At 35.4% G+C, this 25752-nt stretch overlaps 1 protein-coding gene across 1 annotated transcript in view; it reads left to right on the top strand.

Moving 5' to 3' along the window:
- Positions 1-25081, top strand: part of LOC140793736 (centromere/kinetochore protein zw10 homolog) — a 52856-nt gene extending 27775 nt beyond the window's left edge. Inside the window, exons 8-15 of the mRNA XM_073145412.1 lie at positions 1007-1102; positions 5161-5289; positions 5392-5469; positions 7275-7433; positions 7515-7671; positions 7769-7851; positions 24424-24493; positions 24597-25081. Of these exons, the coding sequence (XP_073001513.1) occupies positions 1007-1102; positions 5161-5289; positions 5392-5469; positions 7275-7433; positions 7515-7671; positions 7769-7851; positions 24424-24493; positions 24597-24604 (780 nt within the window). The 3' untranslated portion in view covers positions 24605-25081. The remainder of the gene's footprint in view (positions 1-1006; positions 1103-5160; positions 5290-5391; positions 5470-7274; positions 7434-7514; positions 7672-7768; positions 7852-24423; positions 24494-24596) is intronic.
- Positions 25082-25752: the final 671 nt, after the last annotated feature.

The raw sequence follows: 25752 nt of genomic DNA, 5'->3' as shown, positions 1-25752 counted from the left end.
AGGTGCTGATAACACCCCCATGCAATCTATAGGCCCCACAATCCATGGTTTGGGTGATAATGGTTCCACATTTATTCTTAAGATTGGATAGTATAGGTCACCTCTTTTTACTATATTTTAATCACATGTTTCTTTGTCTTAGATTCCCAAGGTCATCCATTTATACCTTCAGTGAACTTCTTAAAAGATAAAAGAAAATTTTCAAGCAAATGAACTAAGGTTCGAAAAATCAGGATTGGAATCGGGATCGGCCTTCCGAAAAAACAACACTTATTGGCCGGATCGGCCGTATCGGTCGCTTGAATCGGATCGGACTTTTTAATTACGTAAAATTCTAAAAATGCAGGAAAACTTCTTAAAATTTAGAAAAAAGCTTACCAAAAATAAGAAAAGAAAAAAGAAAACTATGGTGCAATAAAAATTGAAAAAAAAGAAGAGATTAGAAAGAGTGGGAGTGGAAGAAAATCAAACAAAACAAATCCACGATGCAGTAAAGAAGAAAAAGAAGAAGAAAAATAAGAAGAAAAATAAGAAAAGAGAAGAAAAAGGGAGAGCGTGGTATAAATGAAAAAAATGAGAGAGAAATAAATAAATTAGTTAAAAAATTATATATCGGAGTTTGTTGTTCACTGAAGTTCGTCGGAGTTCACTGGAGCTAGATCTCTCCGTAAGAAAAACAATGATTATATGTAAGGAGAGAAATAAAAAGAAAGAAAGAGTAAAAAGAAAGAAAAGAGTAAGAGAGAGTGAAAAGAAAGAGTGAGAGAGAGAAAGAGTTCAGATCGGGATCGGATTCGGCTAATCCTGATCCGGATCGGTCGATACGGCGAACCATGAAATGAACACGTCTTGCTTATTTAAGTTAATATAGGAGTTGTATTTTATAGTTTCACACTCACTTGCTCTATTGATGCATTGATACTGCTAAAGTACTAATCTGATGGTTTGCATTATTTTTTTATATCACTTGTGTTTGAATTGTGCTTTTGCCTCCTTTGTAATAAAGCTAGGGAAGCATTTCCGTTCTATCAGCCAAGTGGCCATCATGGTCCACAATGACTTCTACTATTTGTCGGAAGAGATAATTGGACTTTCTTTTGAGGTATGTACCAATATATAGCCTGATAAAATTTAAGTAGATTTATTTCTTGTGTTCTGTGTTTAGAGGTTAAACATTCCATTATTGCAATATCTAATAATATTCAATGTTTTTTTACTTTTCCAGGAGTTACTTTAAGATTTGTTCCTTAATTATGAGGATATTTCCAAAATTAATCAATATATCTAGCATTTTTTATACTGACTAACACTGTAAAGTACTTGCTTACTTCCATTAGTTATGACAAGTGCATCAGTACATGTCTTATGCGAAGTAGTATATAGGAGATTGCCTTCTACTTTTTGTTTCTAGATTGAGCAATATCTCCTTTGTTTCCTTGACTGTTAAATGCATTTTGTATATGAAGTTTCCTTACCAGTGGGTTATGGTCTTACTCATGGTAAGCCACCTTTGCTATGTTATGCTCTTGATCCATCTAAAACCAGCCAATTCAGAAAGATTTGGTTAGAAGGTCAGTTCTAAAATTTTAGAAGCTGATGCTGATTAGAAGTGAGGTCTTCTATATCTATTATACTTGGTGGAATGTTGTATTGCATACATGTCATGTTGTTCTAATAATTGCTGATTAGAAGTGAGGTCTTCTGTGATGTGATTTAGACCAGATCGGATCACCTTGAAAGACATTGGGCTCGATATATCGAGTCTAGTTATCTTATTTATTATGCTTACGTCGTTTAGTTAAAGTCTTAGTAAGTTGGGATTTTATTTAATTAGCTAAATTCAGCTCTACGCAGTTTCAGAAAAATATCTTTAGGATATTCCAAAGATGTCTGAATAATATCGAATCAGTTGGAAAAGATCGACAACTTCCTCATTTATAACTTTAATATTCAAAGTTTTCCCAGATTCGGCATCTATCTATGGCGAAATAAAGTGTTATTCCGAGAAGATAAGGAAGACGGATTAGTTCAGTTGTTTATGACTGTTTAGATTTAATCTTTATAAATAAGATCTTATGACTTGTATCTTAGGTATGCATGAATGAAAAATTAATTGATTTTTGTTTTGGATCCTAGTATCTTTCCTCTCAACTTGGCCTCAATCTGCCTTCTCTCTCTTTACCAACCAACACCGCCTTTCTTGTTGGAATGATATCGTCTAGCTTTTAATCTCTCTCATTCGCCAATCCCCTCTAGTCTCGTAGGGTAGACCTACTTCTCCCCCCTTCATCTCTCTATTTTAACCGTCTCTACTTCCCGTACGATTTTCATCTTTGCTTGTTGCCGCAGTTGTATGCCAATCATAGCCTTCAACCATCTATCGCATCTGCATTCGCATTCGCATGCCAATTCATAAGAAGTTTTTTTTTTAGTTAGAAATTACGAAACTAGATAGGATCGTTTTGTATCTTCCTAACCGACGTGGGAGGATCTCGACATGATTTGGACCACACTGTCATCTTGTGCATGGATACGGCCTATGAACCTTTTTCTTATTTTGGTTTTTTGGTTTTCTTCAAAAATAAGAATTCTAGCATCGTGTTTGAATGCCTGCATACGTTTGCATATACAGAGAATGCGAATTGCGCATTCGAACGCGTGGAGATCTCGTTCAAATGCCCCCGTTCGAACTCTTGCAAATGTTTGCACATAAAGAGAACCTCCGGTCAAGAAGATACGGAATGATCCTATCTAGTTTCGTAATTTTTTGACAAAAAAAAAGTGGTAGGAACCGGCTTGCGGATGCGGATGCGGATGCGATAGATGGTTGAAGATTATAATTGGCCTACAACTATGGTAGCAGGTAATGATGAAAACCGTACGGGAAGTAGAGACGGTTAAGATAGAGAGATGAAAGGGGGAGAAGTAGGCCTGCCCTATGGGACTAAGGGGATCAGCGAATGAGAGAGATTATAAGCTAGACGATACTATTCCGACAAGATAGGCGGTGTTGTTTGGTAAAGAGAGAGGAGGGAGATTGAGATCGACAGCCAAGTTGAGAAGGAAGATAATAGGAAGTAAGTCAATAGCCAATTAATCTTTTATTCATGCATACCTAAGATACAAGCCATAAGGCCTTATTTATAGAGATTTAATTTAAGCAGTCCTAAACAACTTAACTAAACTAGTCTTCCTTATCTTCTCGGATTAATCCTTTATTTTGCCATAGATAGATGCCAAATCTAGGAAACTCCAAATATTAAAGTTATAGATGAGGAAGTTGCCGATCTTCTCCAGCTGGTCTGATATTATTCAAACATCTTTGGAATATCCTGAGAATATTTTTTTAAAACTACGTAGAGCTGGATTCAATTAATTAAATAAAATTCTAACCTACTAAGACTTTGAGTAAACGACATAAGCATAATAAATAAGATAACTAGACTCGATCATTAAGCCTAATGTCTTTCAAGGTGATCCGATCTAGTCTGGATCACGTCATTCTATACTAGTGTCCAATGTCAAGTTGGCTGAATTTCTTGAGGAAACGGAATATTTCATGGTGTACAGTGCTATACTCGAAAATTTTCCTTTATATTCTTCTTCATAGGAGGACATTGCTTTCATTCAAAGGAGTTTTTGCATATACATCCTTGGCAAGGTCCTAATCAAAAGAAGGAAACTGCATATGGCTTATACATAGATGATTTTCTTGACACGGGATATATAATTTTTATAGAGGGGCTAAGTAAGACTTTTTGGATAATTATATATAAAAAAATATTGAAACTTGGAGGTATATGTTTCATTTCTGAGAAATTAAGAGTATAGATAAAAAATATTGGCGATGAAGTTGTGGAAATATATATACTCTTTGGTTGAGACTTCTAAGCTGTATAACTGTTACACATATTACATGGTGGTGGTGTTGGCAGCTATATGATTCTTTAAAGTCCATTTGTAAGTTTATAAGTTCTGTACGATTATCACCAATTTACCATTTTAACTGTGATGCGAATCGCGTTAGCTTAGATCACATCACGGGGGCACTGGGGTCAATAGGTTGAGTCTATTTATCTTATTTGTTTTAATAATTTAGTTAGAGTCTTAGTAGGTTAGAATTTTATTTAATTAGCTAAATCTAATTTTGTACAGTTTCGGAAAAATATTCAGAAGATATTTATCAGGTATCTAAATATTATGAAATTATTTGGATAAGATCGACAATCTCAAGATTTACAACTTTCATATCCAATAGTTCTCTAGATTTAGAATCTATCTGCGGTGAAATGAAGGACTAATCCAAGAAGATAAGAAAAACTACTTTAGTTATGTTTGTTTAGGGCGTTTTGATTTAATATCTATAAATAGAGCCTTATGTTTTGTATCTGAGGTGTCGATTAATGAAAGATTGTTTGTTTGCTGCCTCCTATCTCCCTCCCTCTCTCTAGGCCGCTGGCCACTATCGTCCTCCTCCCTCGTTGCCAATTGCACCACTATTTTTGGTTGGATCGGTCTCTCCTAGCCCCTAGTCTCCCTCTTCTTATCCTTTAATTCTCCTTCAATATATATTCCCTAATATCCATTAAAGAGAGTTAATCTCTGCACTAATCTAGTCGTTAAGGGCAACCAAGGTGCAACAGATTCAAGTAGATACGATCCTTGATTAATCGGGTTGTATCACCCTCTGATCTTCATCCACGCCTCTAAAGATATCTTCCAATCTAGCCATTCGATTGGCGTGAAATCAGATTTTTCCGAAAGCTCTCTCCGAGGGCTACAATATATCAAAATTTTACGTCGATCCAACGACTAGATCCGCCATAAAATCTCTCAAAATTTTGGTACAAATTTCTGTTCAGAACCGGTTGCGAGACGAATCAAACATTTTCGAGGGAGATCGTATCAAACTGTTGTAGTAGTGTGGCAGAAAATATCGATTGATATGTATCTGTTAATGCACTAGTTAATCATTGCAGTTATTTGTAATTACATCATGGTGCTAATTTTCAGTAAAGTATGCGTGCATCAAAGGATATTGACCTAGTTACATTGTACACCTCTCATTTGGTGTTCTATTGACCTTCTATGGTTCCATCTTTTACTCCATTTTATGCTTATTGTACTTTTACATCTGTGAGATGCTCTCCTTTTGTTCAGTACCGTGCAGATTTGCCAAGTGACTTACAGAAGCATGCATTGTTTGTGGATATGGCACCAAATTTCTATCAGATGGCCGAGGACATACTAGGAGAACAGATTCAACTTGTTTTGAGTAGCCTGAAAGAGGTATATCTTTGTAATTTTCTTGCATTGTTCTCATCTTTTCGTGAAACATTTTTTTTTGCTAGTTACCTTTTCATTTCCCTTTGGTTTCTTATGCTTCCTTAGGCAATAGATGGTGCCGATGGGTTTCAGAACACACATCAATCTCAGAACTATGAATCAGCAAAGTTCAGTATAGAGCAGGTATTTTTCTCCCATTGGCATAATCTTTTTGTCCACTTTGATCTATTTATTAGACCTCTAAAGTGAATATTCAATATATTTAAGCCATAGATTGTTTTTCATCCAATAAATTTGGCAATAAGATAATTGTAGTGCACCATCATCCATACAACCGCACAAGTGACATCACATGATACAAGTCATAGTGTGATACAACTACAATAGAGTTCATCAACTGCATATAAGAACATATAGCATAAGCAAAATCACTTTGCTCTTGATTATGCCTGCATAGAAATACGTGGTTGCTTGAAACATTCATCTATTTTCACTAGGTTGAAATTATAGTGTTGATGTACTGTCAATGGTCATTGAAGCTCATCCATTAATTGTAGTGCACCATCATCCATATAACTGCACAAGTGACATCATATGATACAAGTCATAGCATGATATGACTACAATAGAATTTGTCAACTGCATATAAGAGCGTATAGCATAAGCAAAATCACTTAGCTCTTGACTATGCCCACATAGAATGACATGGTTGCTTGAAACATTCATCTATTCCCACTAGGTTGAAATTATAATGTTGATGTACTGTCAATGGTCCTTGAAGCTCATCCATTATTAGTATTGCTCGTTATAGTGTCACACATAATATCCATACAAATGTGGGGTATGGACTTTGTGTATCACTTGCATAGTAAGTACATGGACAGCAATGGAAATAGGAACAAGGACTTAAGGTACAAGTTGTGGTCTATGGGGATACCCACTCAGGCAGTAAATGTCTGGAGTGGTCCAGTGAGATATGTTAACTCGTCTCGTTTGAGGTGCGTATTGTATCTATCAGAAGTAAAACTGTGCTGTTATGATGGTTGGGTGCGGCCGAAATTGAACTCATCTTGTACATTTCCATTATCTCTTTAAATCCATCTTATGTCTCTATTGAGGTTTTTCCTCTCCTATGTTTTGTAAACTCTACCGTGAGCTTGCTGAGGGGCTAGCTCCATGATCTGTGTGCTGAATGGCATGAGTAAAATCCTTCTCAGTAAAAACTATACCTCTAGGAACAATGGGGAGCAGGAATGCATGTGTTGTCTCCACAGTCACTCCCACCACTGGTGGTATGATCATCACAATTATCATCACACTGTTATCGGATGGCCAGTAGAGATCCATTATTGGTCTTTAGGTGGGACACACTTGTTATATTAAAAATAGGTTAGCAACTTCACAGAAGGAAAGTTGTATACCTACCTTCTGCATAAATTTTCTTACCTTATTATTCACTTCAAAAGTTCTTTTCCAGAGAAGTGCAATCACTTTTAAGGCCAAATAAGGACTGGTAATCATGAGAATCTGCAAATAACCCTGTGCAGCCTCATTTTCCTTTCCATTCTCCTCATAAGGTTCCAACTTTGTAAACTCTTCTATTTCTATATTATCTTTAAACTATCTTAGAATTGTGACCAAGCTTTGTTCTGAATAATCTTTGCTTTTAAGGCTAGAATGACTATTGTTAAACAGTATCAGCCACATTCAGCTGCAAGTCACATTGTACAGCCTTAATTTTTTACAGTTTCTTACACCACTTCAATTTCGTAAAAACTCATATTGTCAACTTCAATGTCATACAACTGCTATCAAAATGGATTATTGCTAAATTTAATAGAAAAAAATTCTTGAACAATATACTAATGATCAATGTGCTTTTGTGACCTTTCTGTTTCTTTCAATTTCTTTGACCATTATCTTGAAGACAGTTAATAATAATATGATGAGTATCTTATGTTCTCCATATATTCTTATATTTTCTTCAGGTTGTTTTCATTTTAGAGAAAGTGCATATTATGTGGGAATCATATATGCCGGCAGCTGCTTACAAGAGAACAATGTGTGTCATATTGGATTTTGTCTTCTCTAGAATTACAAGAGATATGCTCATGTTAGATGATATGGCAGCTGAAGAAACTCTACAGGTTATCTAATGCCCTCTTTTCGCCATTTTGGGCCTTAAATTATAAATTTATCATTATTACTAGCTTTTACTATGTTTACAGCTACAAAGACTTATCCACTTGACATTAGAAAACCTATCTCTGTTGTTTAAATCCCTTATTGCTGATGTGGATGAGAAAGAGAAGATCTTGAATTATAATTTATGGGTTCAACTAGATGGGATATTACCATCTTTACAGAAGTTCCGAAAGCTAGCAGGCATGTTTTCTCCTGTGGCCCGAAGTATACTTTTTTAAGACTTCTGTCTTGGGGTTTTTGATAACTTTTTGATATGAGTTCTTGTCTTACTATGCAGACTTGTTTGATATGCCTTTGAAATCCATCACAACAACTTGGGAGACTGGAGAATTAATTAATTGTGGCTTTACTTCATCTGAGGTGCATTAGTTTTCTCCCCTCAGCCTTTATATGATTATTGTACATTTTTTCATCTTTATATCTCTATGCAGGATTGTTTAATTCTTCCACTATTTTTGGTCAGATATTGAACAAATGCTTGTGAAAAGAAATGGATCTTTCTTGGTTTGATTCTCATGACATATTGATACAAGGAGACTTTGAATAGTAAATTGGAGATATTTTTGATATTGCAATAGAATTGCTAGCTGATTTCAGCATGGAAACAATAACATGCTTCTCTTTCTAGTTGAGATTTGAGCATTGGATTGTGTTTGGAGCTTTTGTTAAAGCAGTAGCAAAAAAGAAATCTAGTTGGCAAATGGTTTCTCAAATATTCTATTAATCTTGCCTTTATTGTGGGTATGATGGTAAGAAACTAACTGCTAGTTGACATCTTGGTAAGAGTTCTTAAATAGTAAATAAGAGATAAATTAGATATTGCAATAAAATTGTTAATTGATTCTACTTTAAAACAATAAGGTTTTTGATATAGGACAACCTAGAGTAGGACTTCTTGTGAAATGGAGACCGAACTAGAACTTGACCCTGCCAAAGTTGTTGCAATGATTCCTAGATGCATTAGGAATATCTGGGATACCTATTTTATTTAGGATTCTTATTTTAAGGCTTTCCTATCACAATTACTTTCCTTTGAGGATTTTCCTACGGAGAGTTGTCCTTATCCATTAGGAAGGGAAAACTACCTTATGTTGTTAATATTGGACTGTTCCTTATCTATGAGAGCCTATAAATATGAGAGGAGGCTAGGAAGGTTAACATACATGACAACAAGAGCTTAGAAAAGCAACACCTTGTGAGAGATCTAGTAAAAGGCTGTGGTGCTAATATAGAGACATGAGTCTAGTAGAGAGAAGAATGAGTGAGTTCTTGGGTTTGGTTGAGGGTGATTCCGCTATTGTATAATCTTCTGTGATCTACATAGAGAAATCAATCGGATCTCTGTGGACATAGCTAATATTGGGTGAACGATGTAAAGATCTTGTATATTTTGTGATTACTTTTATGTTTTTGTCGTGTTCATTCTCTTAGACTCCCATAGTATTCCCAATAATTGATATCAAAGTTGTGAGTCGATAATCCTAAATTACTTTGAAGCAGTTTGGTGCAACTAATTTGGTGGCTCCAATAGATATGTAGACTCTTATGGATGAATCATTGTAAGGTGGTAGTTGTATGTGGTTCGACTAATTAAGCTAAGCCTTGGGATTAGCAGCAGGCACATGGGATTGGTGTGCAAATTCAATTAGACCCGATGAGCAAGAGTCTTGGGTAGGACAAGGGTGTGCGTTGTTGAAGCCTGGGCTTGGACGAGTGGGTTAAAGATGACTCATGAAGAGCAGTTAATTGCATGGAAGCCAGTTTTGGCAGATCTCGAGTGGGATTGGCCGTATCGACCAAAATGGACCGAAATTGGAAGAGAGAGGAAAGTGAGAGCAAGAGAGGGTAAGGGGCTCATTGGACACAGAGAGAGAATAAAGGAAAAAAGTAGCATATTTGAGGTTGTTAGAAATCGACGGAGCTAGATTTGCAGTGGAAGAATTCGCTAGATGTTGATGGAGGCCGGAACTATGTCAGAGAAGTATCGACCAAGATATTTAGTAGTAATATCTTTTGAACTAGGAGGCGAAACACCAGGCCCTACTGACTTTATAGCATCCACCATAGTGTGATAATAAGGGTTATCGGCTACATTGAAAGAAATATGATTGTAGAAGAAAAATTTAGAAATAGCCCTACCAATATGTTTCTTTGCATTTTTTATCCCTTTGAGAGCTATTTTGAGAGTGGTCTGTGTACGACCTCTTTTTCTCTAATAATATGTATCCATCGGTCCAATATTTCCAGACTCTGCTTTAAAACCCGTAACACTAGGAGTTCTAGAACTACTGCCCCTATATTTTCTTTCTCCCTGCATATGAACTAATCTAGATTTTTGAAAGCTATCACCAAGTCCACCATTGTTTCTTCTCATCTTCTCCTCTCTTTGTGTATTTATTTTTTCTTTCATTGCCCTCCTCATCTGTCTCTCCTCATCATCCTCTCTATTCTGCTCACTGCTATCATCATCAATATTTTCATGATCATGCAACAATTCTTGACGAATCATTGACTCTCTTCTTTGTGCAGTTTATTTATCCTTCTTTTTGCCTATTAGATGAGCTAATATTTTTCTTTTTGACTTCCAAACTAACTTGAGTGCAAGCTGCTATATTTTCTTGTCTTCCAGTCAAATGTTCTTTCAGACGGTTGATACCGTCACTCATTTCCTTTCCATACCAGTTGAATTTGACACGCTTTTTATCTTGGCTAAGAACAATGCAATATTGTTAGCCAATGCCTGTATCTTATGACTTTCTTTTAGAGCTATTTTAATTTTAATGTAAACATCTAAACAGAGAGTAAATTAAAAATATAATTCAGCAAATATTTAATCTCAATTTCAGCAAATTAACTAATTCAGCAAATATTTAATCTTAGTCTCAGCAAATGCAAATATTTAATCACAATTTCAGCAAATTAAATAATTAAGCAGATATTTAGTTTCTTCAGCAAATATTTAATCTCAATTTCAGTAAATTAAAGAATTCAGCAAATATTTAATCACAATTTCAGCAAATTAAATAATTAAGCAGATATTTAGTTTCAATTTCAGCAAATATTTAATCTCAATTTCAGCAAATTAAATAATTTAGCAAATATTTAATCACAATTTCAACAAATTACATAATTCAGCAGATATTTAATTTCAATTTCAGAAAATATTTAATCTCAATTTCAGCAAATTAAATAATTCAGCAAATATTTAATCTCAATTTTAGCAAATTAAATAATTCAGAAAATATTTAATCTCAATTTCAGCAAATTAAATAATTCAGAAAATATTTAATCTCAATTTCAGCAAATTAAATAATTTAACAGATATTTAATTTCAAGTTCAGCAAATATTTAATCTCAATTTCAGCAAATTAAATAATTCAGCAAATATTTAATCTCAATTTCAGCAAAATAAATAATTCAGCAGATATTTAATTTTAATTTCAGCAAATTAAATAATTCAGCAAATATTTAATCATAATTTCAGCAAATTAAATAATTTAGTAAATATTTAATTATAATTTAGTAAATTCAGCAAAGAATAATTTGGATTTTAGAGAGTTATTATGTGGAAAAAAATCAGTAAAGAGAAGAAAAAGAAAAAGAGATTAGAGAGAGAGAAATTATGAAAAAGAAGAAGATATTAGAGAGAGAGCTAGAGAAATAAAACAAAAAAAAATAAAAAATTATGATGAAGTGAAGGAGAAGAAAGATAGAAGAAAAAAAAGAGAGAGAATAAAAGAAATTAAAAAACTGAGAAAAAAATTTAATAAAATTATATACCGGAGTTCGTCGGAGTTCGCGGGAGTTTTCGTTGGAGCTAGATCTTCTTGGAATTTAGATAGAGTAGTTTGAGGAAAACGAGAAAGGAGTGAAAGAGAGAAAGAGAGAGAAAAAAAAGGTAAATTTAAACAAAAAAGGTAAAGTTGGCTGGCTTGGCTTGGGGACACGATTTTACTAAAACAGGCCGATCCAAGCTGATCCTGGCCAGGGATCGGTATCGGGTCTGGCCGATCTTGATCTGGATCGGTTGATCCGACGAACCTTGGTATCGACTTGGGAGAGAGATAGAATGGGAGAGAAAGAGTGAGAATGCTAAGGAGAGAGATAAGGGAGCGAGGGAGGGGGAGATTTTTAGAGAGAGTGGGTAAGACTTTTTTATTTGTGTTAGTGTGAGTAGTAGAAAGGGAGAGAGAGATTGAGAAAAATATATATTTTTTATTTTTAGACTTTATATATGAATAATTTATATTTATATATTATTATTATTATTTGTAAAAATTTTAAAATTTTTTTGTATTTAAAAAATTATTAAAATATAAGCCGATATCGCCGATAACGCTAATACATATTATTTTGTCGACAGCTAATCCCCATCCTAATTTTGATATTTTGAACTTTGGTTAATTGTGTTAAAAAGTTGACTCTTGATACTGGTGGATGATTAGAAGAGAAATTGGCTATAAAGCTTGGTTAAGAATAGTAGATTGGACTAAAGATTGAATCTTTGTTCTTAAGTTATATGTAAAGGGGGAGATTATTGAGTATTATTATATGTGACGGGTTAGTTTCAGATCGAAAAGTGAGAAAGAATGTGGAAGTGTTTATATAGACTATTGGACCCTCATTTAAAGCTTTTAAGTTGAATTGGATTTCAATATTTGTGCCAAACTCTATTTTACCTAGATTGGGACTCCCTGCATCCCCAACAATTGGTATGAGAGCTAAAGGTCACATGATACCAACCACTAATACTAGACTCAGTTTATAGATTGAATGGGAAACATTGAGGATGAAAATGTGAGAATTGAGAAGTTTAGCAGGATGAACTTCGGATTATGGAAGATGTAGATTGAAGATCATCTTTATCAGAGGAATTTTTATCTGCCTCCTAGAAGAAAAGCCAAAAAGCTGAACGGCATAAGTAACAAAGATTGGAAAGTTCTAGATCGAATAACCCTTGAATGGTGCGTCCTTTCCTTGGTGGCATTGATGGCCATCAATATTTCCGAGATGATAACTGCAGGTTTGATGAGTGCATTGGCCAAGATGCATGAGAAACCGTCGGCATCAAACAGTCTTCTTAATGAAAAAGCTATTCAACATGAACATGGCTGAAGGTGGGACCATAGCTAATCATTTGAACAAGTTCAATACTATTACCAATCAGTTGAACTCAGTCGACATCAACTTTGATGATGAGATTTGGCATTGCTGATTTTTTCATCCTTGCTGGATAGTTGGAACAACCTAGTTATGGCCTACAGAAATTCCTCGGAATCATCTACTTAAAGTATGTGATACGATCACGCCTTTTTGGTAAAGGGTCGATCTCTTCCAATTCTTGATCTGGACTAGATCTGACACGGAACTTTGAAATTAGATCCCAAAATATTCCGCCGTTGGATCGATGTGAAATTTTGATATGTTGTAGCCCTAGAAAGGAGCTTTCCAACAAATCAAATTTCAGGCGAATCGAATGTGGGGATCTCGAGATATCGTCCGATTTGTGGACAAGGGTCAGATGGTCTATTTTGGATCCGTGGATGGAGGCACGAGATCCTAGGTAATGATGGTTGGTGGAAGACCGGCGTTAATGTGGTGGCACCGGTGAAAAGTGATGGTGGAAGGGTTGTGGTTGATGGAAGGATTAGGGCAAGTGTTGGATAGATTAGACGAAGGGGGAGAAGAGGGCCACCCCTAAGGGACTAGGGTGATTAGCCGGACGAGGGAGGTTAGAAGCGGCGTCGCCGGGGATTGAGAGAACGGGAACGAAGAAGACGAAGGAGGCAAGGCAAAACTCAATCTCAATAATCAATTTGGTTGCCTACCACATCCTTCTATAGGCTAACCAACAACTCAAATTAACTCTAAAAACACAATTTTCGTCGACCGCGTTCGAACTCGCCCGACCGCGTTCGAACGCACCGAGTTCGCTCTTCTGGATTTGCGAACGCGATGGAGGCGTTCGAACGCGCGATCGAATGCGCCTGTCGGTATTTGCAAACGCGATGCAGGCGTTCACAGTGCGTTCAAACGCACAGTACATTCTCTTCACCACGTTCACAACCCCGTTCACAAACCGCGTTCGAACTCACTCCATCCGCGTTCGAACGCGACTTACAGAAAACTTATTTTAATGGAAATTAAACACTAAAATATGAAATAAAAACACTCCTAAAGTGAATCCATGCTCGAGACGATGTCGGTGAAGTCCGAATCGTATCAGTATGATGATATAGTAGGTATTCTACTTAGTGAGAAATTTGGAGGAAGACATCCAGCAAAGTAGCAAGAATGCCTCTTAATTTCGAAAGCAGTAGTTGATCATGGAGCAGATTAAAAATTCGTGAAAGATCCAAAATTAAAGAGTATCAAGTTCAAATCGGCCAAAAACAAATGAGATAGTTGTTGACATTGTAGCAAGAAGGTCCATATTAGGTGAAGTACAAATCCTACACAATTCATATGAATGGCATTGCGTAGGACATTGCAAGTCATTTCATAAGTATCTCTAAAAAATTCTGATGCAGACTGAAAAATCTCTAAACACAAGTATGTATCTAAATACTAGGCAATTATATTACTCGTTCGCTTAAGTAAAAGTCCGTAGAAATATTAAGAACGAAAGCAGAGATGAACACCAAGATTTTAATGTGGAAAAACTCAAATAGGAAAAAACTACGGATCCAAACTTGGATCAAAACCAATCACTAGAATAGTAGCAGTTACAAGACTGACTCACAAAACAACCCGTCGATCCAAACGACTTTGTTCCTCTCAGTCTTGCTCGCTAGAACCCACGATTCGCTGCTTCTCGTGATTGAGGTTCAACCTCAGTAACCCTCGAGATTGATCTTCCGTCTAAATAACCCTTAAGATGAAAGATTAACTTTTTTAGATGAGTAGAATCTTGTTAGTTGAAGAACCGATGTAGCCTCAAGAAGTCTCTTTCAATAATGCTTCTTCAACCCCCTTAGAGATAGGGCATCACAATCCTTATATATGATCTCTAAGATAGAGCCAAATCCAAGTCTTATCCGTACTCACGAAAGTCTAAGATTTTTAAACTTCGTTGGTGCATTCGAACACGGCCCGGGTGCGTTCGAACGACATGACTTGATCTTAGGTGCGTTCGAACGGCCCGAGTGCGTTCAAACGCGACAGCTTGAATTTTTTAGGTTGCGTTCGAACGCGTTTGTGAACGCAGCTCTCGGTCTGTGTGAACGCAGTACCCGCGTTCGAACGCGTTTGTGAACGCAACTCTCGGTCTGTGTGAACGCAATACCCGCGTTCGAATGCGTTTGTGAACGCAGGCTCTCGTCTGTGTGAACGCAGGTAGTCGCGTTCGAACGCGTTTGTGAACGCACCGCGTTCAAACGTGTTGGTGAACGCGATGTGAACTCAACAACTTTTCTTCAATAATTTTGCAATTCTTCAAACCAGAGATATTCTAGACTTATATAAAGCTCATATACATGTAAAAATACACATAAAATATTTTGTACACAATTGCCAACAATTAAAAACCTAACAATCTCCCCCTTTGGTAATTTGTGACAAAACATCTAGTTTACAAGATATTACAAAGAATTCAAAATGAGCATTCAACAAGTCTAGTACTTTTAGCACATCAATCCTTGCAAATAAAAATATACCAAATCAATATCAAGTGAAAATAATTTGAAATGAATAACAATCCAACACAAGTTATCAAGCAAGCAGTTCACAAGTACTCAAGCAAACAAAGTTCACAGGTATTCACGCAAAGTTATTATGCAGTAAACATAAACTAGTAAACTCCCCCTATGCCATTACACCCCCTACACCAGTAAACTCCTAAACTCCAAACACGTCTAAACTCACACTCACTCTCCCCCTTTTTGACACAAATGCCAAAGACTAGGAACTCGGAGGGAACTGACGACGAAGAATCGACAACACGGAGTTGAGTACGGTTCCCTGACGAGCTTGCTCAGCTCGTAAATCATTCACAACCGAATGGAGGTCCTGCACCTGAGTGCTAAGCTGATCGAAATGGTCAGAGAACTGTGGTAACTCCCCCTCAATGTGAGATGAGTCATCGTCCGAACTGTCATCAGAAATGTCGAGGTATTCTCCATACAACACAGTAGTCAAACCGACTTAGTATTTAAATTTGCACTTTTCGACTTATTCTCCATAACCGAACAAGAATTTTTCCTATATTTTTTTTATACATAAACCATATAGGTGCAATGCTGGCTTTCACACATGAGTAGGTAACCTTTTTCTTGTAATACATATTAACCAATGTGCAAGAAGATATTCACAAATATCAAAAAAAAATTATTTAATTTGCAAGCAATGTACTGAGTCAAATTGGACCCTAAACAAGATGGCTTTCACACTAACTCATTGTAGCCCTTTTCATTAATCTTTTATGAACACATTTGTGATGACTAAGCATGAGGTTAAACTATACAAATCAAAGTCAATAGTGAGCTATTTAAAAAAAAATTTCATGATGTCATGCTCCCTCAAGAATATACACACGTTATGAGTGTATTAAATTTAGTTTAATTATCATAGAAGTCGAGAGAGTGAATAAATCAGAAATGATACGATATACTACAAGATGACAAAATTGACTATAATAACTCATAATCAAGAGAAAAATCATATTTATATGTCAAGAGTATATTATTTATATGTCAAGAGTATATCATAATCAATTTTTTTTTACGACAAAAACTCTTGACAAATTTGAAACTAAAACCAAAGAAAAGTTCAGAGTAAAGAAAACCTAAAAAAAAAAGAAAAAAAATAATAAAAAAGAAACACGCAAACGAAAATAAAAAAAATCAATCCAAAGCACGAATCCCTAAAGAAGTACGAAGATACTCAAATCTCTGTAAATCCAACGGTTTTGTAAATAGATCACCCAACTGTTTCTCCGTCTCAACATATTCTAATGCTATTATTTTGTCTTCAACTAATTTGCGTATAAAATGATGTCGGATATCAATATGTTTTGTACGCGAGTGTTGAATAGGATTTTTCGATATATTAATAGCACTCATGTTGTCACAATAAAGCACTATAGTATCTTGTTCAATGTCGTAATCTTTGACCATCTGTTTCATCCATAGTAACTGAGAACAACTTCCCGCTGCAATGTACTCGGCCTCCGCAGTAGATAAATATATCGAGTTTTGTTTCTTACTGTGCCAAGCAACCAGATTATTTCCAATATAAAGACATCCACCTGAGGTACTTTTTCTATCATCACATGAACCTGCCCAATCAGAATCCGTGTATCCAGATATGATAGCTCTCGAATCATACGTAAACTAGATACCTAAGTCAACTGTGTCACCGGCATATTTTATGATACGTTTCATAGAAAACAAATGTGTCTCCTTAGGTTCAGACTGAAACCTAGCACACACATCGACACTAAATGCAATGTCAGGTCTACTAGCAGTTAAGTACAAAAGACTACCAATCATGCTCCTATATAGTGTCTGATCAACACTTTTTCTTGAAATATCCTTACCTAGTTTGGTAGTTGTACTCATAGGAGTTCTAGCATATTTTGCATTTTCTAAATTGAATTTAGTCACAAGATCCTTAGCGTACTTGGTTTGAGCGATAAATATCTCTCTTTCCAACTGAGTAATTTGAAGTCCCAAAAAGAACTTCAACTCACCCATCATGCTCATCTCAAAATGACTATGCATAAGATTTGCGAACTCCTTAGCTAATGATTGACTCGTTGCCCCGAAGACAATGTCATCCACATATATTTGTGCCACAACTAAACACTTGTTTGACCGTCTAATGAACAATGTCTTATCCACTCCCCCTTGAGTGAACCCCGCATCCACTAAAAAAGTGGTCAACTTCTTATACCAAGCTCTTGGAGCTTGTTTTAGCCCGTAGAAGGCTTTTTTCAGTTTAAACACATGAGAAGAAAATTTTTGATCTTCGAACCCTTTCGGTTGTTCCACATAAACATCTTCATTCAGAGTACCATTTAAGAAAGCACTTTTCACATCCATTTGAAATAATTTTAAATTTTAAGTGACAAGCAATAGCAAGCAGTATATGAATAGATTCTAATCTAGCAACAGGAGCAAATGTCTTATTAAAATCTATACCCTCAACCTGAGTATATCTCTGTGCTACGAGTCTAGCTTCATTTCAAACTATATTGCCATGTTCATCACTTTTATTCTTGTAAATCTATTTTGTTCCAATGACGTTCACATTCTTAGGTCTACGAACTAAATACCAAACATCATTCCTAGAAAATTGCTATCATGACGTAGAATATTACAATCATTTTTAGAGAATTTTACCTCATAATCTTCATCACAAAATTGGCTGATGCTTAGAAGATTTGCTTTCAAGCCCTTAACATAAATAACATTTTCAAGAATAGGAACCCCCGGAGAACTTACCTTTCCTTTACCTATTACCTTGGATGAATTACCATCTTCGAATGTCACAACTCCCCCTTCATGTTTTTCGAGATTAGAAAATAACGAATTGTCACCCGACATATGTCTTAAACAGCCACTGTTTAAATACCACAAATTAGAATTTAAAACTTTCAAAGCTGTATGCACAACATAACATTTCAAATCACTTTTCTTGACCCATATGGCCTTTGTTTTTATCCCATAAATGAAAGCACTTTTAGATTTTTGCAAAAATTTGCAATGAAGTCGAATATGCCCTAGAATGCCGTAATGATAGCATGTCGGAACAAATCCTTTTCTACTTAGCTTTTGTCGAGGAGTGTGACTAAAGTTTACCTTTGGTGCCATTGAAGATTCACCAGTTTGTAGATTCAACTTCAGTTTAAAAGCATTCATCTATGATTGCTTTGTAAATGCGGTTGATGACTTCAGTAATTCTTCCTTTTGTATACTTGCAGAAACGAAGACAGTTTTATATTTATTTAAATTACTAGTGTCTCCAACACCATACCTGTCTTTTCCAGAGATCTGATCCTTTAGAATCTCATCAAGTTTGTTCTTCTCTTTTAGAAATGTCATTTATTCAGTCGGTCTAGTTCAATTTTATCAGCCTTTATTTTATTTTATGCATTGTCAAGTTGTTCAGAAAGATCTTTGACACGTTCAAGTTATAATTTGTACTTCTTCTCAAATTGAATTCTTTCTGGTTCAATTACCTTGAGTCGTTGAAGTAGTCTAAGATTGCTTTTCTTGAGTTTAAACAACTCCAGGTATAGGTCATTATATGCCTTTTGAATTTCAGATTCATCTTCCTCAGCTGGTAACATATCCTAATCATCTGTACTATCAGTATGAACAACAGAATCAATATTAAGTAGAGAAGAGGCAAAAACTATAAAGTTTTCTTCGTCTTTTTCAAAATCATCATCAGATTCATCTGAGTTATTCCAAGTAACTTTCATAGCTTTACCCTTCTTCTTAAGGCGATTAGGGCATTCTTGTATTATATGTCCAAAACCAGAACATTCAAAACAACAAACTTTATTCTCAGAATTCTTATTTTTCTGTTTGACACTGTTGTTGCTCACACCTGTATTCGAACTCGCAGTATTTTTCTTTTTCACAAAGGCTTTGTTTTTCTCAAGTTTTCAGCATTCAACTTGTTTGGCTTCCGAATGAATTTATTAAACTTTTTGACGAACATGGCCAACATCTCAACATCTAAATCACCTTCATCATCAAACTCTTCTATATTTTGTTCAACTGTGGATAGGGCAATCCCTTTGGACTTCCTCGGTTTTGAAATATTGGACTCAAATGTTCGTAGATTTTCTACCAATTATTCAACTTTCATAGAATCGATATTCTTACTTTCCTCAATAGCTATAACTTTCCCCTGAAACCTCTCTGGAAGAGACCTAAGGATCTTACGCACAATTCTATTTTCATTAATTTTTCTCTCTTAGGTTGAAATTAGAGTTGACTATATCACTCAGCTTTGTATAGAACTCATCAAATGTCTCATTCTTCTCCATACGTAGAGTTTCAAACCTAGTAGTCAACCTCTGAAGTTTAGAAAGTTTTACAGCCATAGTTCATTCGTGAGTAGTTTCTAAGATCGTCCAAGCATATTTTGCTATCTCGCAAGTAGAAATTCTTCTAAATTCTTCCGAGGAAACATAACTAAAAATTCCATTTATTGCCTTGCTATTCCATCCAACTTTTTTCATAATCTGATCTATCCCATGACTCTATCAGTTTATCAGCAAGTTTATCATCCACTATGTACATTGGTGGACTCCAACCGTTCACAATGGCAAACCATACTCGTTAATCTATAGACTTCAAGTAAGCTCTCATCCTAGCTTTCCAATATTCATAATTTGATCCATCTAGGATAGGAGGTCTAATAGATGATAGTGAATCTCTATGAAAATCTATGCCTATCTGATCTCTCTCAAAGGGTGAGAGAACCTGCTGTGATACTAATTGAAAAACCCCTAGACACAACAAGTATGTATCTAAATACTAGGCAATGATATTACTCGTTCGCTTAAGTAAAAGTCCGTAGAAATATTAAGAACGAAAGCAGAGATGAATGCCAAGATTTTAACGTAGAAAAATCCAAACGGGAAAAAACCACGGATCCAAACTCGGATCAAAACCAATCACTAGAATAGTAGCTGTTATAAGACTGACTCACAAAACAACTCGTCGATCCAAACGACTTTATTCCTCTTAGTCTTGCTCGCTAAAACCAACGATTCACTGCTTTTCGTGATTGAGGTCCAACCTTAGTAACCTTCGAGATTGATCTTTCGTCTAGATAGCTTTTAAGACGAAAGATTAACTTTTTTAGATGAGTAGAATCTTGTTAGTTGAAGAACCGATGTAGCCTTAAGAAGTCTCCTTCAATAATGCTTTTTCAACCTCTTAGAGATAGGGCATCACAATTCATATATATGATCTCCAAGATAGAGCCAAATCCAAATCTTATCCGTACTCACGAAAGTCTAAGATTTTCAAACTTCGTTGGTGCGTTCGAATGCGACTCGGGTGCGTTCGAACAGCATGACTTGATCTCAGATGCGTTCGAACGGGCCCGAGTGCATTCGAACGTGACAGCTTGAATTCTTCACGTTGCGTTCGTGAACGTAGCTCTCGGTCTGTGTGAACGCAGTACCCGTGTTCGAATGTAGTACCCGCGTTCGAACGCGTTTTTGAATACAGCTCTCGGTTTGTGTGAACGCAGTACCCGCATTCGAATGTGTTTGTGAACGCAACTCTCGGTCTGTATGAACGCAGGTAATCGCGTTCGAACGCGTTTGTGAACGCAGTGTGAACTCAACTGATTTTCTCTAATAATTTTGCAATTCTTCAAACCAGAGATATTCTAGACTTGTATAAAACTCATATACATGTAAAAATACACTTAGAATATTTTGTACACAATTGCCAACAATTAAAAACCTAACACAGACATTGATTGTCTTTGGATGGACAGACTGAATCATGGGTAATAAATTCAAGAGCCTCTTTCCGTGCAACGTCTTAGGACATTTTCAGCAATTCCATGAAAGGTGACTGGACATATCTTTCTTGGGGGTGGTGAACCTTGTAGTATCATTGACAAAGGAGATGTCCATATCGACATGGTGAATTGTTTGGTCCTGAAGTTGATAGACATGAGGCATCTCCCCAGTAGAACTGCTATAGTACTGAAATCCAAATAACCCTTTATTTAGACACATGGAGAAAGATAAGACCAACGAATCTATTTTTCTGTCTTGAGTATATCTTTTATATACTAGCAGATATAAAAGAGGGAAGATAACCAATGTAGGGGAAAGAAAATCTACCCGTCTGGCTTGTGGGGAAAAAGGAAAGCCCACTTATATTATGGGGACAAAAGAAGGAAAAACATGGAATTCACCTTGAGAGAAAGAGGAGACGGGGGAGAAAAGATGCATGTTGAATCCTCCACAAAATTAAACTTAATTTTCCATGATTAAGTTGCTTATTTTTGGGCCTACTCTCAGCCCCACATGAAGAGGCAAGGAGATAGCATCAAGTCACAATATGAACTAATCAAAACCTATCCTAATCTAATCTATAACCAAATTAGGACCCTTAAAAGTTAAAAGTAACCAACCAAATCCTAAGAAAACTTATATTAAAGCAAACTAAGCACCGAATCTCCTAGATATGACGAGTTTTGACCAAATAAGATGCTCAAAAATTAAATAAAATATGTAGCTAAAAGTACATCCAAAAATAAAAATAAATTAAATAATAATTCTCTTCACTTGCTTCCTCTGTACAAATCTTGTAGTGACAATATGTTCACAATCTGCATCATTGTTCTTTCCAAGTTATGCATCAGAAGTGATCACTTTCAGCCATCTTCATATTTGATAATTGGATTTCCTAAATAATGGGACTCAAGTTCAATGGATCTGAACTTGCTCTGCTACCAAATTGATGTGGCATAGCCTATAGAAAACATGCCGATATTTGAGTTTTTGACTGGTCTAATCTGCACACCAAACAATGTACCTAACTAGATTAGATACAAACTTATTTACTTGACATTGAGTTTTGATCTACATAAATCCGTGCAAGATAATGAGTACACGTCTAAAAAATTGTCTGAGTTAGTGATTTTTTAAAATATAATTCACTTTCTCTAGTGATTTTGGGTACGCATAGATTTATGAGAACATTTGTATGCAATAAATCAAGTAATGGATTAGTGATTTCTATACCAATCATTTAATTTTTATTGAAATAAATCACTATCTCTTAAAGCTATTCTCCTTGACATACTTATGTGGCATCCACATGGACTAGGTCACTTATTTGGGGAAATAATTTTGTAAATCACTTATTTGGTACAGTATTTGGTGTGTAGACTTATAATGGTCTACAATTCCTGATATAGAGAAAGATAACAAGTAGATCTATACATATATATAGGATTTGATAGGATATAGTATCTCTTTGATGATCAATTTGCCCTCAACTAATATCTTTATTACAAAGGGATAATTACACTAAGACCCTCTAAATTATTGCTCATTTCCCAATGCATCTTATTTTATTTCAGTAACATTTACCCCCTAAACTATAGGAAACCTCACCCCTCTGCTGATGTTAATGGAAAAACGTCAAAGGATCAATTTACTTTCCTCTAAAATAAGGGTAAAAAGGCCCCTAGAGAGCCTAACATTTATCACTTGACACTCGTATATTATATTTAGTAGAAAAAATCTAACGGATGACTAATAAAAGAGCATCACGGAGGATCCCATAGTTAAGTAGGTCAATGTGTCGGGAAAAAAAAACTAGGAGGTCTATATGGAAATGGGCAACAATTCTGGGGGTATTACAAATAAACCAAACAACTCCTATTAAAATTATAGTTGACTTGAATGAACCTAAATAAACTCTAAATCAAACCCAAATTCTAAATCGAATCAAAACCCAACTTGACCCAATGTTGAAATTAAGCCTAATATAATAATTCTTGACTCAATTGGATTGAATTGATCAACACAAATCAAATCCTTGCATTTTTACCTCCACTCAATATTAAAATATGCATCATAACATATCCAAAGGCTTGGATATTTCTTCAGATGACAAATACGCAATCAAGATCTGACGCTTGATCTCTATTAGTACTTCCGTTTTTATTGGGTATTTGATTGTCTTTGGAGCTTACTTCTCGGTAAGCTTTATCAAGATAGAAACCAATTGGACAAAAATTAATACCTTTGGTCTTCTTCACCCGGAACCAATGAAAAAAATTAGATGATGGGTGGGTGAAAACAAAATTGTATTCCCTACTTTTTTCTGTTGTGTGCTCTCACTTCCTCCTAGCTATTAACCTATTTGTAGAAATTTACTATGTCTAAGATGGTCAGGATGATGGCTGCCGCACGAATACTTCCTGATCGTTTTCTTGACATAGTAGAGTTTTGATTTGTACCTAATCCATTGTCCATCCATGTTCAACTTGCTTTAGACCTAATCCATATCTGATAACTAGAACCTATGGATCAGTTATGGTTCTCAAATTGAGAGTTGAAGGTTAGCTGGGTTGGTGTTTTTGTATCATGAATGAGCATTTATCTTTAAAAAGATTTGGTACAAACTTGGCCAAGCATATTACATATAAAGTTCATAGTTCAATATCTTTATTTTGATTCTCCACTCAGCTACATCCACAAAATGATTCTCAATAGTCATTTAAGTATACTTTTTGCATAAAATTAACATACTCATTTTATTTGGTATAAGCTTTATAATGATATATGAATATGAATTGAAGGGAGAGAAAGCCGATGATAAGATGATAAAACTAGTTAATTTACTGAAGCTTCATGAAGATATCTCAACAGTAATAATAATGAATAGATATGATATCAAAAGTAGCAGTATATTATTCTGAGCTTTGTTGCTAGCATGAAATTAGTGACATTATGTTATCTTTGCCGTTGTTGATGAAGATAATGTAAACCACTTTGGCAATTTAGAGTGTAACTGCCAGTTTACGTAAACTCATGAATTCATTCATATTAGTTAGCGACTTGTTCTTTATATGAATGATTTGTATGTTGTAGAACAAATTGTACTCTAATGGTACCAAAAAAGATGGGATGTCACTGCTTAGACATATGAGGGAATAATTCCTTTGCAACTAATTCTCTTGAAATGGGTGTGTTCTATACAATTATTAGTATATCTTGTACCAAGTTGAGTTGCCCATTTATTGAGAATTAGGTGGCCATAATTTGAAGTATGATAGTAGTTTTAATTGATTTGTTAGACTCTGGAAAGATTTGCTATTAAGTTCTCTCATTTTCTGATTACTTAAGTTCTTGAAAAGCTATTGCTTGTAGTTGAATCATGTCTGGCATGGGGGTTCTTGCTGCCTGTTGCAAGTCTGATCTGCTTCTTTATGCAGGTAGAGAATTTCATCAAAGCAACTTTTGCGGACTCACCTCTCAGGAAGGAGTGTTTACGGAGGATTGGAGGTACATATTCATAGATGACATGGGTTAGTGCTGCATCTATATTAAAGATGGGTATCATTATTGTTTTAAGATACTGACATGTATAAGTGTATTCTACCCTTAGGTCAGTAATGTGGTAGGCTGCATTTGTGCAGATCAAATGTACATTCCGTGCTTTGGTGGTGGTTTTGTTGAGAAATTATAGTTAGGTGTCTCAAGTCAGCACCAAGTATTTAAGAGACGTGCTTTCATAGAAGAACAAAGAAAAAAAAACAGCAACTATTGTTCTTTCATACAACAGCAACTATTGTCTCAAGTCAGCACCAACTAGTGTTTAAGGGTTCTGATCATATTGTAGCTCTAAGAAGCGTGCAATATAATAGCAATCGTATAATACCACAAATTTCATATAAATGTATTAAACTTTGTCAGTCGAGCCAGCTTTGGTCCTGAGGTAGCTTTTTTTTGGAGGAAGTGGGAAATGATATTCCTAGCGAAAGAGTGTTCTCTTTTAAGAATGTCACTAGCATTTGTAATCTCTAATGCTTCCTAACGCCTTCCTCTTGTATATTTTTTCTTCTAATATAATTAGGTTTTACCCTTTCTTCAGTATTGACGGAAGTCTTTCTCTTGCTCGCATGAGAGCAATAAATTACACTTACACATATATATTGTCTCCGGTTGACGTCATACGACTTGTATCGCCCATGCCCCACTACATTGAGATGTTGTATTCATTGGTATAGAAAACATAAATGAAGCTCTACTAAAATCTCGCAATATTTTTGCTACAATGAATTTTTCTCAAAAGAAAAAGAAAAGTGCTCCCGTAAAGTAAATTATCCCGAATACATATGATCTTATTGTTCCTTTGTCTCTGGGTTTTATTTCTTTTAATATTAGAGATATTTGGGTAGCATCTCAATACCTTTAAAGAGCATTTCCAGAGGAGACCAAGTTTAGAACGGCAAGAAAAATAACTTGAAAAACCCTTGACCTCATTAACAACTTAGGCCATCGACCGAATGCCCGTGACTCCAATAAAATGCTCTTGAACTTCTATACAGTTACCTAATTTTTCTTTATCCAGCAATCAAATGGCCCCAAGTAGTTCATATAAACCTGAGTAATGTATGTAACTAGTTTAATGAATAGATTGCATTCATGTTTAAATAGATTATGAATTTACTCCCAACAATGCAAAATATATGCCAAAATTAGTTGGGATAAGATTAGAAATATGTTATGAACTAGATCTAGAACAATTTGGACGTAAGAAA

Source organism: Typha latifolia, chromosome 8 (assembly GCF_019914945.1).
Source record: "Typha latifolia isolate L0001 chromosome 8, TyphaL0001v2, whole genome shotgun sequence".
NCBI classification, from domain to species: domain Eukaryota; kingdom Viridiplantae; phylum Streptophyta; class Magnoliopsida; order Poales; family Typhaceae; genus Typha; species Typha latifolia.
This window is presented reverse-complemented; position numbering and strand designations above follow the sequence as displayed.